At 50.7% G+C, this 18,748-nt stretch overlaps 1 protein-coding gene and 1 long non-coding RNA gene across 2 annotated transcripts; one reads left to right on the top strand and one right to left on the bottom strand.

The window, feature by feature from the left end:
• The first annotated feature begins 8 nt into the window (after positions 1–8).
• On the top strand, positions 9–2,570 carry LOC119094074 (uncharacterized). The gene is made up of 3 exons (XR_005093751.1): positions 9–120; positions 1,216–1,370; positions 2,198–2,570. It is a non-coding gene; the product is annotated as an uncharacterized LOC119094074 (long non-coding RNA).
• An 11,095-nt stretch (positions 2,571–13,665) lies between these two features.
• On the bottom strand, positions 13,666–16,876 carry LOC119093625 (uncharacterized). The gene is made up of 3 exons (XM_037216604.1): positions 16,677–16,876; positions 15,416–15,594; positions 13,666–14,473 (listed from the first exon to the last, which is right to left on the bottom strand). Exons 1-3 carry the CDS (start codon positions 16,851–16,853, stop codon positions 14,260–14,262), a joined length of 570 nt encoding a protein of 189 aa, XP_037072499.1. The 5' UTR covers positions 16,854–16,876; the 3' UTR covers positions 13,666–14,259.
• Positions 16,877–18,748: the final 1,872 nt, after the last annotated feature.

Below are 18,748 nucleotides of genomic sequence, written 5' to 3'. Positions count from 1 at the left end.
ACCAACCTGCTGCCGAGCCGCTTCAGCGCCGCCCGGCTGGGACGTAAGGCGGCGCCACTGGCCGAGGTCACCACCACCGTGGCCTCGCGGCTTATCGAGCCGGAGTGTACCTTCAGCAAGGTGAGCCGGGGGGCGGACGGGCGGTGGGACTTGCTGCTTTCTGTTACATGGAACATATCCTTTCGTCTCATTGTGGTATTTGTTGGCTGTTTAAGCAATTAGATGTTGTATGGCATTGAGTGCTACTCCGATGACGTGGAGCATTTCACGGCAAGGGAGGATGTTCAGTCGTATGAACATCGTCTCTTTCCATGGAACTGCTTTGCTCAATGCTCCTCACGCCAAAGGCATAAGCTCACCTTGGCGAGCTGGTATATTACTCGCCACCATCTCATTTGCGTGTCTTGAATAACAGCAGACCGTTTCGGAGAATCAATTGCTCTTCTGTCGCCAGGAGTAGGGGGTAATGATATGACTCAGAAATGAGTCACAACCGCGTCGTTGGATTATAAGTCACAATATCCAACATGCCTCGTGCTCTTAAAAAAGCGAATGAACTCTGGCGAAAAAACCCTAAGGGGGTGGGGTGGGGTACGACTGCTGAATAGAATATCACGAGTTTAGGATGCTCTTGCATTTGCTGGCAAGTAATGAGCCTAAGGCGACGTTATGCTGCCTGAGAATAGGACACACATACGCAACTCACCGATACCTGTTATGTGGGGAAGACCAACCGCGATGTCCTCGCTGCGGGGATCATTACACCGCACGACATGTTCTGATAGATTGTGCCCACCTCACACCGGAGCGCATGCGCCATTTTGGATCAGGGTCCGTGCGCCAAACGCTCTATGCTATGTTGGGAAAAGACTCGAGTTTAGTAAATGACGGCTACATTTTTAGTTATCTTGAGGTGCCATATGACCAACGTAGTCGGTGCGCCCCAAATCCCAAATCATCATCATGATCGAAGACATACAATTCCATGTCATATATCGGACGTAACCTTATCTCCTCGCCTTTTTCCCGCATCTGTAAGATAAAAAGTAGGTTATAGGCGCCATATGACCAACGTAGTCGATGCGCCCCAAAGCCCAAATCATCATCACCAATAAGTCTAAGGAGCCTGTTGCAAACACTTTTCCGTGAATAAGCATGGGGCTGGGTGGCTTTACTCCTAGAATGGCTTTGTCTTCAACCTGGTCCTGTGCGCAGCGGCCAGCAAGAGCTACTCGCGGCGTCACGTGACGGGCGGCCAGTCGACACTGGGTCAGACCACGCTGGGCTCTGAGATCAGCACGGCCACCGACTCGGCCGGCCCGGACACGCACTGCAAGCAGCGGCGCCATCGCAAGAAGGAGGAACTCGAGGTGCGTGAGAATCACGTGAGATGGCAGCACGCACGGAGCTCCACCTAGCCTCGGACCAATTAAGCTGTACTAACTAGCCCGTTTGCTTTAATATTGCGGACATGCGATGCTCCTTTGTTGTCAGTTTCGCCAAAAATGTGTTTAATGTATAACTTAGTCATAATGGCAATCGGTGACGAGGTGACAAATTTATCAATGCTTAGCAAAGGCTGACAAATGTTCCCATTTCATGTGCATCGACTGTGATCGGCCACGTGGCATGTAATCTGTCAGACTTCATGTTCTGTTTGCATCCTAAGCCAATCGAGAGGGTACTTTCTCTCCGTAGAACACAGCCAAACCGAATAAGTTTTCCAATTGATCAAACAGCCAAAGAAGTTTGCATGGCCTTATTTCATCCCCAAATTTGGCACCCTTATTGCACGCTCACGTGGCGTTAAGGTACTTGCATAGCAATTGGAAGTGATAGATGGTGCATTGCACATATACAAAATTGCACTTGTTTCATCCCCAAATTTGGCACCCTCATTGCACGCTCACATGGCGTTAAGGTACTTGTATAGCAATTGGAAGTGATAGATGGTGCATTGCACATATACAAAATTGCACTTGTTTCATCCCCAAATTTGGCACCCTCATTGCACGCTCACGTAGCGTTAAGGTACTTGCATAGCAATTGGAAGTGATAGATGGTGGGTTGCACATATACAAAACTGACGGCATGAGTGTGTCCTGGTGGTGGTGACGTTTTCGGCGGCCCTTCACTCCTCTGGCGCCCCCGGCCTGGTGACGGTGCAGCTTTCGCTGACGGCGGCCTCCTGCGGCAGGACGAGCTGGAGCAGTGGGCCGCCTCCATCAACAGCCGTCTGAGCGAGGTCGACGACTTCGAGCTGGTGGTGGAGCACGTGTGAGACGACCCGCAGAGAGAGCCAGAGAGAGGGACGGAACAGGGATGCGCCTCGCGCGGTCGTGCGGGGGACCCCGCCTCCGGGCGAGGTCTGGAACACGGAGGTTCTGCGACTGGTGCCTCAGGCTCCCGAGCACTGAGAAGATTCTGTGGCGCGTGTCAGAGGTTGAGAAACAGGGGAGACTCTTCTGCGAGCGCCCGAGATGGAGAAACACTGATGAAAGTCAGCGCCGGGTGCTCGAGATTAAGGGTCACTGATGGGATTAATTTTCTACTGTTCGACGTTTCGTATTCCCCGTGAAGATTCCTGCGTCGAGTGCCCGAGATCTAGGAACACCGCTGAGATTCCTGTGTCGGGCGCATGAGATCGAGGAACACCGCTGAGATTCCTGCGTTGGGCATTCGGCGTCTCGTATTCCCAGTGAGATTCAACCGACGGGCTGTGCTTGTGCTAAGGGGCGGGGAGGTGATGAGACGATCGTGCTGCACCTTCTGCAGACCTTGAATGGCGGCGTGTTGGCCGATGGGGCTGCCGGGTCTCGGTGAACAGTGAGGGCCTCACGCACGCCATCCCCGCCTGCCGCCGCCGGCTACCTGTACATTGCCGGGCTCAGCGTCACAGCCATGCTATAGCCGTTTCTTTGGAGGTATGTTTGTTGCTTTAACGAGGCCTCCCATCAAGGAGGTTTTTAATCGATCTGTTTTGCTTCGGAGAGTTCACCCTGCTGTAATTTTGAGGACTTCGTGGCATGCGTTCCCCTGGTAGCCAGATAGTCGACTGCCGTATTCAAGAACTGTACTAGTAATAGCCACAGAGACCAATGATAGCGATCACAGTAACAGACACAGGAATAGTGACCAGCGACCGTGCTCGGCTGCCACGTCTAATGAGACCCGCCACCGCGCGCAGACCGGTCACGTGACCTGCCGTGCGGGGCGTCACGTGCCGCCGTGTCCGGTGCGCCGCTGGTCGCCGCCGTAGCCGGACTGGGCCTCTTCAGATGCGACCGCACACACTACATGTACATAACAGTCGTCTTAATGACGGACTCGAAGACGGTCGAATAGCATCTTATCTGCTGCTCTCATTCTTCCGGGTTCAGGCAACCGGGGCTTGTACGTTCGCTTGCTTGGCTGCTGTCGTTTCGGCTGACGTACGGTATTTTGGTGTGTACTTTGTGCAACTAGTGTTTGCTGGTCCAACTTGTTTTCGACGGTCGCGAAGCCAGTTTTACAGCCGTACTACGGATAAGTTTGAATACAGAAGGAGTCTTAAAAATAGTTCATGTGTTCTCTTGCGCCTTGTTTGTACCGACAATACATGATATTGTCCTGTAGGAACATGGTCTGATGCCATTTCGCGCCATCTAAGTGCAAGTCTCCAAAATATGCGAGTGGGCCGCACGAATTCAAGGCTTCGGCGGCGCAGGAACTTTAGCATGTATGTATGTACTGACGTTCAAAGCGCTTTTAAAACGGCTGTTAAAAAAGCAATGACTCTTCCGAGTGTGGAGTCGATAAGGTTGGGAGGTGAGGCGTATTACAAAAGGCATTCGTAGCTAAACCATATACATGGAGGCACACAAAATACATGTCGGTTGCACACACGCACACACATATTTGCAGCCAAGTTCCAGCGAAATTATCACAGTTCACATTTAAAAGACGAGCAACAAAGTGTGAGCCTCCGTGCCTATGACCCTTGGCATGATTGACACGCCTAACGCCTCTTTTATTTCAAAGTGCTTCCATATTGGCGGCATACGTATTAACCGCACTCGAGGGCGTATAGCCTTTCCTTGTTCACTTCCGAGGGCCTCAGATGGGCTAGCCACACAGGCATGGCCGAAGTACGCAGCAAACGGGCCGGTCCGAATCACCGCATGCGTCATCCGCTTCCTGGAGTGGATGACTTGGACCTGGTCGGCAGCGGTCTTGATTTGCCACCTTACTCACTTTCGAGCGACTCGGTTGATTTAAGGAGGAAACGTCACTTTCGGCTGCCGTTTGGAAACACTGCGAAATGTAAGAATGGTCAACGGACAGGAAAAGCGTGATCGAGAAGGGATGGTGTGTGGCGATGTCTGAATAGGTAAGTCGAGAGGGATGACATGTGAAAACGGAAGCCGCGAACGTTCCATGGACAAGCCGAGGTGCGGCTAGATTCAAAATAGATTTGGTTTCGTAATCTGTTCAATGCATTTGCGAGGAGCATTATTGGCAAAGATAAGACATTAGTGATAGCCTTATTTCTCGGAGGAAACCAGGAGAATGGATATAATTCGGTTCATATTTCGGCAACGCGCCATCATGGAAACAATAGCAGAGGTGAATTCAGAACAGAAGTGAATTGAAGGTGAATAGAATTTATTTCTGCTATTGATTCGATAAAGGCGTGTTGCCGAAATATCAACGCATCTATATCCCCATTCTCCTGGTTTCTCTCCGAGGTAAAAGGCTATTACTGCTGTCTTATCTAGATTTGCTTTCAAAGCAAGCCTTCGTCAAACCACGGGTAACAGCGTATTGAGCAGAACAGCATTACATGTGTATGTGAACGATGGCATCGGCTGGGGTCACGGAGCGAGGGCTATCGACTCTGTCAATAGCATACATTATGACCGAATGATAAGTACAGCCATTCCATTTTTTCCGGTTTTTTCCTCCAAAATGCAGACACGACGCGACAAAACTGGACGTTAAATACTGTCACGATATTTTCTAATCACTTTCATTCGGTGGCGGTCTCTGGACTTCATTTTGCTAGCATTTGCCATTTAAGGATGAGCGTTTGGCTGACATTCGTGAAACGCCTATGCTCAGCATCCGACTGAAAGTATCACCCATATAATGGGTAAAGTGACCTGTTCCTGTCTGGCTCCTAGCATTATGCACGAGCGTAAGCAAAATGTTTATGGACGCTGCAGCAGAATTTCATTCGTCACATGAGTGTCCCATGACTCATGTCATTATTTTGCGAAACTCGTGGCAGTCGCACACGTCATGTGGGGCAGGATTTGTAACTCTCACCTTACTTTGTGCATGAAAACGTGTTCGATGTAGAACTTCCATTTACCATCTCGAGTAAGCGGAGCTGTTACTTTGAGAAGTGTGTGCATTTGGAAAGCAAGAAGTGTGATTGTCTTGCCTGCCTGGGTCATGAGATCAACAGCCTGTCAATTGTGCTACCAGCCCAAAAAGCTGATGTGAGCAGTATTGGAAGCATATAGCCTAAACACGGGAAGTCCAGTCGCTTCCAATCACACATAAACACACGCACTTCTTCACTTGATATGAAATGCCTGCATACCCCACAGAAAATGCGTTGAATGATTTAAAGTGCTGCCCACTCGTTTTAAACACAGGTACACGTTTAATGTGCGTCAGTTTATTGAGAATGTGCTCCAAAGGGCGCATAGCGGCCACTTCCGTGGTCACGCACGTGACACTCGGTCCGCCTGGTTAGGAACGGTCACTTCTGTTGCCACGCACATGACACTCCGTTCACCCAGTTCGTGTCGGTCACTTCTGTTGCCACGCACATGACACTCCGTTCACCCAGCTCGTGTCGGTCACTTCTGTTGCCACGCACATGACACTTCGTTCACCCAGTTCGTGTCGGTCACTTCTGTTGCCACGCACATGACACTCCGTTCACCCAGTTAGTGTCGGTCACTTCTGTTGCCACGCACATGACACTCCGTTTACCCAGTTAGTGTCGGTCACTTCTGTTGCCACGCACATGACACTCCGTTCACCCAGTTAGTGTCGGTCACTTCTGTTGCCACGCACATGACACTCCGTTCACCCAGTTAGTGTCGGTCACTTCTTTAATCGCGCACGCAACTCTCAGGTTACCCAGTTAGTAACTATCACTTTCGTAGTCACGCACGGGGCACTTCGTCCACCCAGTTAATAATGGTCATTTCTGTAGTCACCCACATAGTCTACGTGTGCTGTGTTGCAATGCCTTCTCGTGCAATCATTGTATGGCTTGCTTTGAAGGGCCGATTCATCAATTGCAACAAGAAAGACGTTACATATTTTGGTAAGCTTCTTTACTGTGCAAAATAGATGGATGTGTTCTTAATTACGCGCAAAACGGGATGTTACCACATGCGTTTCTGCGGTGAAACAGCCAATATATTTATGATTTCAGGATGGCTGGATCTGCACAAATCATCAAATAAAATTAAGTGCAAAGTTTCAAGAGGCTAGAAGTGACGGTGAGGGTATTCTTGCAAAAACAACCAGGCGAGCACAACTAGACCACTTCACCCTATATTGCAAAACGTGAATAGCTGTTAACATTTTCCACACATTGGTAAAACCTTTGCTAACTTGGTACGAGACATCAGACTACTTCGAAACATGTAGCGTCATTGATGATCGGCCGAACGAAACATGTAGCGTCACTGACGATCGGCCGAACGAAACATGTGGCGTCATTGATGATCGGCCACACGAAACATGTTGCGTCATTGATGATCGGCCGAACGAAATAGGTAGCGTCATTGATGATCGGCCGAACGAAACATGTAGCGTCGTTGACGATCGGCGGAACGAAGCATATAACGTCATTGATGATCGGCGGAACGCCATCGGGAAAAATGACGATGTTCCCATATGTTCACGTACGGACGCGTCTACCTGAGAGTTGATAGCGACCCCGACTGACACCGTTACCGGGGGTCGGCCCGGTTGGCGGTCGCCTACTCGGCACTCCTGGTGGGTGACAGATCTGGCTGGATTTCCCCAGCGCATCCACAATGACTTGGCCAGACTGGCTCTTGGCCAGAGCTGCTGGCCGACAATATCTGGTTTACCTGCGCTCCACCTGGCTCTACCGACCGACTCGGCATGATGCAAAATGTTGAATGGATTGGGATTTCCCAAGAATCGTTTTTTCAGCGAAATTTCGAGATCTGCCCTAGTAATCGATGATCTGCACTAGTAATCTGTGATCTGGGAGTTTCCATTTGCCACGAGATTTGTCGCTTTGCAATAGGTCTCTGAATCTTTTGCCTTCGCATGATCTCAATGAGAGGTAATGCACAATATCGATATTTACAATCCACAATGTTTTATTTCATAGCGTTACGACCGTGCACTAAGTTCAAAAGCGGCCATATTTCAGCGGTTTGCAATTTGTTGGGAGTGAAAATCTGACTCATTGGCAACATATTTCTTGTTTGTTCTAAGAAATGTGGAATCACCCAAACGGTATTGCCAGCCGATCACCCGGCCATCGATTTCTCAGTTCTGAGCTCCCGGACTGCCGGCGTTAAGCATCATCATCCATCCAGCTACAGCTGCGGCCTGAATTGCCAGCCTGGTTCATGACTTCCCAAGCGCCGGCACGACAGAAGCCGGCGGCGTCCGGCGCCGGACAACACGGCCGCGCACTCCCACCGGCCTCGGCAGACAGTCCGGACAACACGGCCGCGCACTCCCACCGGCCCCCGGCAGACAGTCCGGACAACACGGCCGCGCACTCCCACCGGCCCCGGCAGACAGTCGCCGCCGTTCTCGGCTCGACGGCCGGGGCCGGCGGTCCGTGACCGCAGCGGTCGGCTCCGGCCGCAGGAGGTGCGGCACGGTTCGGCGCCGGCGTCCGGACCGCAGAGCGATCACCGGCCGGGTCACGGGAGAGGTCAGCATGCGACAAGCTGGGCCCGACATGGCCCGACATATGGCGCGCAGCCCCGAACAGAAGGCGACAGACGGGCCAGGGGCCGGGGTCGTCTTCCGACCGCGCCCAGCACGGCATGTGCGGTTTTGTTCGACATGAGCCACGTATGGTTAGCAGATTCTGTATGAGATGGTGATGGCCAAAAAGTGTACATATAAGGCTGTGTTGGAGCTGCGTGACGTTGTCATCATTTGACATCATTGTTTAGGGACAGCAGTACCTCTCTGTGTGTGTGTGTGTTGTGTGTGTGTGTGTGTGTGTGTGTGTGTGTGTGGTGCGTGCGTGCGTGCGTGCGTGCGTGCGTGCGTGCGTGTGTGTGTGTGTGTGTGTGTGTGTGGTGTGGTGTGCGTGCGTGGTGCGTGCGTGGTGTGTGTGTGTGTGTGTGTGTTGTGTTGTGTGTGTGTGTGTGTGTGTGTGTGTGTGTGGTGTGTGTGTGTGTGTGTGTGTGTGTGTGTGTGTGTGTGTGTGTGTGTGTGTGTGTGCAGCGACTGATCACCGTCGTTTGAAAACTTCTCGAGCTTTGGCAAACAATGGTGCTTGCGCTGCGATGGCTGCCCTGCGATGTTTCTATCACACTTCTATCCAGTGTTTTAAAATATAATTTTAGTCGGAAAAACGCAAAATGTTTAAATAAAATGCAACTGTCACTCACATGTTCTCCTTCTTAGTAAACAACTGAATGGAGTATTTCGGAAACAAAGGTAACATATATTGCTTCCTTTTTGTTATTATATTGCGCAGATAACACAAGCAATTCATCAATCCTGCGTTATGTAAGTTGGTGTGGTTGGACGATGGTTCTCCGAATATCAAAGACTTCTGCGATGTTTCTCCGAACTTCCAAGACTGCTGCGCCCATCTGCTTATTAGCGTACCCTGCAAAGTTAAGGTTCTAGCCAATGAAGCCCTGGGCCATTGCTCCAGGTACTTGATGAAGGAGTCCCTTTCCATGACTCATAACACGCTGAGTCTCCATATGGGTGCATTTATTTTGAGAGCTCTTCAAGCACGGTTCAAAGTTTTCAACGAAGAATGAAAACTAGGCAGACAGGCCAACAGGGACAATGGAAGCGACGCATGTGGAACTATCTATGACATGCCAAAAGCGCGACAATATTTTGCAAGCTTGAAGGTGCCATTATTTGGATCCCGTAACATTTGCTTCTACTAAATGCACATAACCAAACATTCACTGATTCCTGCCGACCGTCACTCTTCAAAACAGAAGCATGGCGTATCGTTCGCTATCGTTTGTGGAGCGCAGCAAGCGGTTTTTTTACTAAATAAAGTTTGATGCTTCTCTTTTCTGTCGTATCTTGTTTCTGCAATGAAAGTCCAGTTGGGCCGGGGACTGAAGGATTTTCCATCTCGTATGAAGTATTGCATAGCCTGTGGTGATTTCTCCCCTCCGCCTACGCACCCCAGTTAACATGCTATACTAGTCCTTGCTTTCTACCCGCATTTCAATTATGCCGTGGAACATTTGCTACATTTCATTTGTGGGTTGGTCACGACATGCAGCACAGGTATCCTTGTCACAACATGCGATACTGGTGTCCTGGTCATGACACGCGGCACTGGTGTCCTGGCCCCGACACGTGATGCTGGAGTCTTGGTCACGACTCGTGGCATTGGGGTCCTGGTCACGACATATAGCACTGGTGTCTTGGTCACGACACGTGGCACTGGTGTCCTGGCCCCGACACGTGATGCTGGAGTCTTGGTCACGACTCGTGGCATTGGGGTCCTGGTCACGACATATAGCACTGGTGTCTTGGTCACGACACGTGGCACTGGTGTCCTGGTCATGATACATGGCACTGGTGTCCTGGTCATGACACGTGACACCGGACAGCGCATCCCTCGAGATCATCCTTCCCTGACCACGAACGACGGACCCCTATCAAAACTCGGGATGTACTCTAAGTGGGCTCGCTTCTGTTACCTTGTATATATATATATATATATATATATATATATATATATAGACCTTGTATATATATATATATATATATATATATATATATATATACTGATACATATTTGACCATCAAATCGTCTGCCATGCAGGTTTGTTTAAGATCTTGGAGAAGTTGCATTTAATGAGTATATCTACGCTTGCAGGGATTCCTTGTTATTGTTTTCTGTGCATTCACTGAGGCCAGAAGTAACTCGCGTTGACTTGCATCTTTCCAGTGGCATCATTATTCTTATCATGACACATTTCATTTTGATACAAACTCGCAACATACAAACGACAAGGTACGGTTACATGGAAATACTTAGCGATAATTAAGTAAGCCAATGTCGTGAAATTGTACAAAACCTAAATAAGGTAGTATAACTTTTCGGGTGCGTGAGACTCAACGATGCAACACTTACTGAAAACAGGATAAGTTAAGATAGATCATATTTGCCAGTGGCAACAATCGTCTCTAAATGAGATGAAGGGCGGCTGAGGGGTAGGGGTTGTCGCGTTGTGAAGACTATGCTTTGATCGTGAGGGCCCCCAGAACATAAGACTTTCCTCTGCTTGACGATAATGATGTCTCTTGTGAGGTCACCTCAAGTAGTCACCACTTCACACCGTGTTCTTCTCTTATGTGATATTTTGTGGTACCGTCAGTCAAGGGTGTGGTCAACTGTCGTGAGAATGTGGTGGTAGTGACAACAGCGTGGTTTGAAAGCTTCAGCAGTCCACAATCTCCTATGTCACAACACAATTTGCGAGGCTCATGAGTGCGTTTCAAGGCGTCAGATTTGGTTGTGACGATATTTTCATGGTGTTCTCAACTACATCTCCGGTTTTGCAATGCATAAGCGTTGTTTCGCTTTCCTGGCTACTGGTTCGACATCACGAGACCTTGTTTTCTTAAGACACGCCCGTCTGTCTTGCAGCTGACATTTGATTCTGAGTCTTACGCTGATTCTAACTCTGATTCTCAGATAACTTCTGGATTCTCTTTGGTTGATATTAGACGCCGCAGTTTTCGTCTGATATCGTGACGTTAACCTGCTGGTCTCATGGGCGAAGACTTTATTGGAGTAACGACTATTTGCAAGGTTTCGTTTGAAGCACAGTAGTTCATTGTGCAATGGCGTCCAATTCAAAGCAAAGTCTGAAGGTTTTTCGGAGGTATGAGTCACGACATTGATCTTGTACCGTCCTGCGCACTCGTGACACTGAGGTATCGCTCAGCATCTCCTGGCTTTCGGTGTACTGTTGTAAATCGCTGTTGCTCAGTAACGATCTCTTTGTCTAAAAATGGGATGCAGCTGGCTGGCTTATTCATGTTGTTAGAATTGGAGGACGCATCTAATACCTTTGAACACGGATCCGGTGGATTTCAACATAAATTGTTGCGGCTGTTGCGTTATAGATCCGTGCTAGTGGTGATTAACTTTTGCACGAGCCTCTCAAGGGGCTCGGCCCTCTTGAGGCTTCCAGCAGAGGTGCCCAGCATGGACATCGTTGTTTGCGCTGGTGGTGAAAGTTTTGGCCATAAAACTGCAGGGAGCAAACGCATTGTAATATGAAATGGCGCTCAGTATATCCTTTAAGTTTTCACGGTATTTCGATGACACGCCCCTGTTCGTCAGGGATAGTGCCTCAGAAAAAAGGTCATCATAGTTGTGAAATATTTTTGATCACTTTCCGCTTGAAGCTTGATATGGATAAATATGGCTCCATGCCGTTCGGGAAAAAGTGTTTTGTAAGGACACCATGCGTGTTTTCTTTTCTGTTCAGAAGACAAGATTCATGGTGTCTGGCTTTACGCAACAAAGGATTGCAGCTCAATGAACTTGGAGGCCGGCGAAGCAAAGATTAAACGCACATTGGATCAATGGTCGCAGCGGATCTTGACGTCAAAAGGAAGATAACCATGGCTTAATATTTGAATGTGTCACTCGGTATGCTTATGTCAACATTTATGATGTACAGGAAATAATTCACTGGGTTTTATGATTGGGCTATGAAAATGATGTGAAGAAGTCATTCTGCTAAGCCACCTAAGGTAACTCTTAGAATGGGTGCTGAAAAAGGAGGCATTGAAGGCCTCTAACCTACCGCCAATGAATCGATCAAGTAGAATCGCGTGGATACGGCGGATGGCTTGACTTCATGGTGCCACGTTTGTTACGGCTTTAAAGGATGATCTACGGATGCAAATGGGTGATGTTGTTAGGATAAACTATGATGATAAATGCATTAACGACGCGCAGATTGCAGACTTCTTCAGAGACATGTTCGGATGGGTTAAAGATTTTGGCATGATCAAAGAGCCACCAAGTGTAAAAGAAATTCGGCAGCAGTGTTTCTGCTGCAGTGAATTTAATGTGGTGTTCAATTTGTGGGCAATGCAAGACAATACAGGAGAGCATTGAAGGACAGGGGCGGGATGTCAGTTGATGATCTCATGCTACATGATTAAGCGTTCTTGCGTCTCCATCTTTTGGTGTACATACACTTGTTGGTGTGCACTGGTTAGTACCGGATTCTTCCAATACAGTGGAGCAGGATGCTCAGACATCGTTCGTCCCTTTCAGCATGAGAGGATGCTCAGACATCGTTCGTCCCTTTCAGCAGGAGAGGATGCTCAGACATCGTTCGTCACTTTCAGCAGGAGAGCGCGCCCAGGCGCATGTGATTGGTTAGCAGAATAAAAAAAGGAGCAAGAAGCTCCACTCGGTCTCGTAAAATGTAGCTATTTTTGTTCTACACAGATTTCCAATGAGATGCCAACGGCAACGGGAGGTCTGAAGCGATGGGAGGCCTGACGTCTCAATTTCGGTGACAAGTGCCGCAACATAGTCTTAGTGCCGTTTGAAATCACTGTATCAGCTGCACTCTAAAGCTTGCAGTGCATTGTCATACACACGCGCATTCCAACCAGCAGATTTGGTTGCATTCGAAACGTGGTCCAGAACCTATGTCGCGATAGCTGCGGCGAAGTGGAGACGTTGAAGTAATGCTTGTTTCCTTGTCTGCGAGCTCAGCTTTCTGGAATAAGCTCTCTGATGAAATGAATTCCAAACTAGAAGAAGGGACAGTCACACAATTCACATTTTTCACATTTGATTCACATGCTGTGAAGTCGTTTTTGGTTGCTTGTGTGTGTGTGTGCGTGTGTGTGCGTGTATGTGTGTATGTGTGTGCGTGTCTGTGGGTGGGTGTGTACGTGTATGTGTGCGTGTGTGTGTGTGTGTGTGTGTGTGTGTGTGTGTGTGTGTGTGTGTGTGCGTGTGTGTGTGTATGTGTGTGCGTGTGTGTATGTGTGTGTGTGTGTGTGTGTGTGTGTGTGTGTGTGTGTGTGTGTGTGTTTGTGTCTGTGTGTGTGTGTGTGTATGCACATATAGACATACCAATCGAATTTAAATGGTGGTCGTTGACTGACGTCACCTCACGTTAACAACAGCTGACAGAAATGTGGAGCATCCTCCGGAACAGCGTACAGTGATCACCTATTTCATTTTTCGATTGCTACAAATTGCCTGTTGATGCAATGCTACCGTTGTGGTTTGTCGCGCCAGTCGACGCTTGGGGACTCCCAATCAGAGTGCCCTTTCAGTCGTGAAGATTTCAGCAGCGTCCCACGCGTGACACAGTTTGCCGCGTCAAGCCTGGAGAGAGCATTGGTAGTTGCGCTGGTCCGCCTTAGCGACCGGATCAAAGTGTGCGCTACCAAAGGCTGTTCATTCCTTTTTGAGTATATTCTGATGCATATATTCGATAGCAGTAACAATCGCTACAAACGTGATCACTACACAACAAATAACAGCTCAGATAAAAACATCCTCCAACCGTGTCGGAAGAGGAGGAAGACGCTTCGCCCTCATTCGCAACGAATGAAGCCATGGCGGTCGATGATGACTATCACTGTCCGCAACGGAATATTAACAAAACCAAACATACTCAACAACTTCCGCCAGATACGAGGGAGGGTAAACAGCTCCTTAGCGGCGACAAGCGCCACGCGTGCGCGAGTCTTGTGCAACAACCCAGTCTCGTAGACTACGTACAAAGTGCCCATTTTACATCTCAGGTAAGCATGCTAGCTCTCACTCTTCCTCTCTCCTCTTGCGTCATGCAACACGGAACTCGGCCCAATCTTCCCCTGCTTCGCGCGCGGCTCCGTTGCCCAACACACTTTCGACCACGGTCACCGCCCTCCCACCGTGTCCGCCTCTCGACTGACCGTCACGTTCGTTGGCCCGCTGTGCGTCAGCCGTGACGCTCCGCTTTTGGCCGCCGATTGCGCCGGTCGGCCCGGTGTGCGCTGATTCGCGCCCTACTTGCCCGGTTTCATCGAGCTGAGCATGGAGGGCACCAGCTCAACCACGGAGCGCCACACGGTCACCATCTGGTCGCCGGCCATCGGGCAGGCCTTAAACAGGGTGTCGCAGGTCGCCTGGTTCAGCGACTTGGCCCCCATGAACGCCGCGTATTTGTAGATGCCGGCCGGCTTCTCCAGCTCCTCGTTGCGCACCGTGAAAGGACGCTTCCTGCGAGCACAACACGGCGTCAGCGCCATAGCCCCGAGACGGGACGCGTTATTACAGAGATCTTACTGCTGTGAATGTCTCTGGTCTCTCCGATGTACGGCACAAAGCTGCAGCAGCACATAGCGTGCCGTTTTCTCGAAGCATGTGCTTATGATCGCTGTCCGTAATAAAATTATTTTCATAAATTTGAACGCCAACTAAGCGAGTGTGGAGGCCATTAGCAGGGGCGGAGTGAGGACCACAACGTGACTACAACATGGTATCTCAATATGCATCTATGGGAGACTGCATTTTTGTGCAAGAGCCTAACCGGAGGAGTGACGCCTAATTGGCCAGCTTTTTACGCAAGATCACGGTGGACAGGAAGTACCTTGTATCCGCGCGGCCGAGTCAACGCTTTAAGCCGTACTCATGGTACCCACACAAACAATTATTGATATATGCAGCTCTTCCTGCCCTCATTACCCGGTCAGATGCCAGGACACGGAACGAGGCGGCGGTATGCTAAAGGCGTGTAGCCTGGCCTGTTTACATGCTTAGTCAGACGGTTTGCCACATAACGCGTCCCCGATTTCACCCATGAAGTGGCGATATGGTGAAGCCTGTCGACAACATGATGATTTTGCCTATTGGCAAACTTTCACAGTCATGAAACCAATAGAATGCCGCTCAGTTCGGAGGTAGCAGTCTACTACCGGGAAATACAGTACTAACTGTTGTGATCAACGCCTTCGCTATGTCCTCAGTACCGTTAGCAAGCTATCACCAGACATACATCTCAAGACCATCTACAATTATCGGAACCTTCGCCGAACCGCATGCCTGACCGCCTGGTAAGTCGTATAAATCCCGGCCGTTGTGGGCCAACGACCCCGGACAAGGCCCGGCGTTCCCAACGCTCCGTCTGGCGTGCGTCCCGTACGCCGCGTGCCGCCGGCCTACCCGAACATCCTGAGCAGCAGCATGTCTTCAGGCCGGGCCAGGTGCTTGGGCAGAGCGGCCAGCGTACAGGTCAGCTTCAGCGCGCAGCCCGTGTCCTTGTCGACCGTCCACAACATGTCGTACATGTCGTCCGGGTCGCGGCCAATGAACTGGTCCATGTTCTGGAACATGGTGAGTACCTGCGGCCGGGTAGGACGCCGTTAATTGCGTGCAGAGGACGGGAGGGTCGGCCGACACACTGGCTGCGGTGCGGCCGGGTCGATACATGCGCTGAGTTGTTAGTTGGTGGAGTCTGTGCCGCGGTGGAGTCTGACGTACAACAGGTCAGCAGCGGCCACGATAACACAGCTAGGTCAGGCGGACATTGGCAGCCTTCGGTCCGTTCGGATGTGGGGCATGGCTTATTTTATTGCGAGACGACCTGCAGGTGCAGTTGCGTGAAAGCTGGCTGGCGTGCCTGTACGTGATGCAGCAGCGATCTCGAGATGTGACGATATTTGCCAACATGTGACGACGACTCGTTGTGTCGTGACGTCACGTCGGTCGGATGTTTCTCAGCTGGCACGATCGATCAGACTAGGCAGACGTTGCAAAGTAACCGGACTTAAAAGTATAAATGACTCGTTTCCGATCATCTTGCGGACAATATGTTGCAAGTATGTTGTTGCAAGCAGCATGCATGTGTTGGTGCAGGTGCTACGGCATTAAGAAGAGCGATGTCCTATAAAAAAACACCAAAAGTGGCCATATAAATTGAAAGAGAGGGGTTCCTTCCTGTAATTGCGCTTCTGACCCACTGCAGGCGAGTTGACTGACCGTCAAGACCGGACGCACGAGACAGGCAAATGCAAATGCATTTCCCGCCGGCCACTTAAGCCATTAAGCCTTTCGCTGGGTGCGCCCTGAGTTTGCAGAGCCATTCACAGCTTGCTGCCGGTTGCCGGCCGGTTTACTCAGTAACCCCTGCGATCTTCACATCACACTAAATGTTCATGTCGGAGCCAGCATTACCATCGAATGAAATAACGTTAGCTTTATTTAGCCCGAATTCGCTGTGTTCAGCGAGTGCCTGTACGGGGTATGACATGACCTAGAGCATGTCCTGACCTCGAGCATGGCCTAACCTAGAGCATGACTTTACCTCGAGAATGACCTGACTTCGAGCATGACCTGACCTCGAACACGATCTGACATCAGAGAATTCCCTGACCTAGAGCATGCCCTGACCTTGAGAATGACCTGATCTCGAGAATGACCTGACCTCGAGCAGCTGGCGGCCCTGCTCCGCCTGACCCTGACGCGATTGCGCCGACAGGTCCCTCTTGTCGCGACTCGGCGCGTTCAGCAGCTTGGATGTGACGAGCATGAGGGCGGGGATGGCGGACAGCATGGAGCCGCCCTCCAGGGCCGACACCTGCTGCTCGGGCAGCGGCGACATCCTCCGCGACGCTGGGGCGACCTGCTGACCTCGAGCGCTCACCTGTAACGGCCGGCGTATGGGGTCACAGCGCGCTCTCGGCCGGCACCGGGATCAGTTCTGGCGCAGCCGAGCCACGGACCGTCGGCAGACGGGCCCCGCCGGCGGCCCAGTTTTTCGCCCCGAGCTAGGGACGAAGCGAGCCTGATACCGTTAGACCAGAAACCGGGTCGGGGACAAAGGTTATCTCGCCGATATCGCCATTACCTACCGTTAGGTCCTGGGAACAGAAGTCAGGCTGGACACGGGACGGGCAGCGGAGGCCTTTATCCCAGCCGATGTATTGGTGTTTTGACGCACCTTTGTTTACTGGCTGCCATCTGGACGTGTGCGCGTGTACGTGGCCGTGCGTGCGTGCGTGTGTGTGTGTGTGTGTTGGTTGTTGTGTGTGTGTGTGTGTGTGTGTGTGTGTGTGTGGGTGTGGTGTGTTTTGTGTGTGTGTGCTGTGTGTGTGTGTGTGTGTGTGTGTGTGTGTGTGTGTGTGTGTGTGTGTGTGTGTGTGTGTGTGTGTGTGTGTGTGTGTGTGTGTGTGTGTGTTTGTGTATAAGTGGTGCTTAAAGAGTGATTGGCATGCACGTGTTTGTCGAAATTATGAAGACAGATATTTTGGTATAATTCACACCGCTGTATAATTTAAAAGGCAGTAGGAAACGTAAAAGTTGAGCAATATGTGAAACCAATCGAGCCATTAACCAGGTAAGATTGCGGTCCTGCATATCTCACTTGCGGTGCGGTCGCGGACTGCGGTCAGCACTGTCTTCAGAACGCCTATCTTATTGTACTGTTTGACACCTGAAGACGCTTTCAAGGCGGGATTTAACACGAAGATGAGCCCCGCAACTACCTACATTTCTGGATGGGTGGGACGAGCACGGGTGGAGGGTGTTGAGAAAAGCTAGGTGCTGCAAAGGCCCTGGACCAAGCAGCATCCAGTGAAACAAATTACAACATTGGCTGTGTTTGAGGAAGGTTGGTGTGACGGCCACCACTTAAGCCGTGCCGTGTTTCTCACCCACTAAAGAACTTGTTTGGCCTACCGCTGGATAAAAAAGCTAGCTAAGTATTATTTTTTTAAATCGCCGCCAAACAAATCATCTACAGATGTGACCACGTTCAGATCACTCATTTTGCACCTGAAAGACACCACTTGTTTGAATCAAACTGTCTTGCAGTACGTATATTGTAGTCGCGGCATACTGCGGGTCAGCTGAAGCACAATTACCTTCCTTCAAGCAATGTTACAAACTCGTTTTGAAGATCTCCCGCACTCCTGCCAGCCGCTACAATCTGTTTACACGTGTCCAGTCGATCACAGGCTGCCACCATGGGCAGCGGTCGGCAGTGGGCCGGCTCCCGGCCGGACAGCGGTGCTCACCTGTGCCTCCGACCGCTGCTGCTGGTGCCGCTGAGGAGCCGGTGCTGCGCGCTGCTGTCGGCTGGCCTCCTCGGGAGCGAGTGGTCTGGCCGGCCCGCGCGGCGCACCACCTCGATCGGGGCCACTGGCGCGGGCGCGCCTCCTGACGAGAGCGAAAGGCGACGGCCACGGCGCACCAGCACCTGTGCACTGTGCAGCGCCGCCGAAGGCGTGCTGGTCGGGCGGTACGGTGCGCTAGCTTTCGCTGGCGTGGAGGGTGTTTGTATGTGTGTGACGGGCCCGACATGCAGGCCCAGCGCAGCTTCACAGAAGCCTTTCGACGGTTCCGTGTCGCTCATTCAAGATGTTGCGAAATCGCCACTAGATGGCATCAATTGGGCGTGGTGTTGCAGAGGTGGCGTGTTTGCAGGTGTGGCCAAGCTACGGCAAGCTGAAATTTGTGAGTTTGGCATCATATGTTTTGAAGCTGAGATAAGGGTTG

The sequence above is a fragment of the Pollicipes pollicipes genome, unplaced genomic scaffold (assembly GCF_011947565.3).
Source record: "Pollicipes pollicipes isolate AB1234 unplaced genomic scaffold, Ppol_2.1 Scaffold_4002;HRSCAF=4701_pilon_pilon_pilon, whole genome shotgun sequence".
Lineage (NCBI taxonomy): Eukaryota > Metazoa > Arthropoda > Thecostraca > Pollicipedomorpha > Pollicipedidae > Pollicipes > Pollicipes pollicipes.
Note: the sequence above shows the minus strand (reverse complement) of the source record. Positions and strands in the feature narration are given on the sequence as shown.

Coding starts and splice junctions, on each gene's coding strand:
- LOC119093625 (XM_037216604.1), bottom strand. CDS start 16,853: ATGTCGCCGCTGCCCGAGCAGCAGGTGTCGGCCCTGGAGGGCGGCTCC. Junction 15,595..16,676: donor AGGGCCGCCAGCTGCTCGAG/GTCAGGTCATTC, acceptor ACCCGGCCGCAG/GTACTCACCATGTTCCAGAA. Junction 14,474..15,415: donor CTGCTGCTCAGGATGTTCGG/GTAGGCCGGCGG, acceptor TTGTGCTCGCAG/GAAGCGTCCTTTCACGGTGC.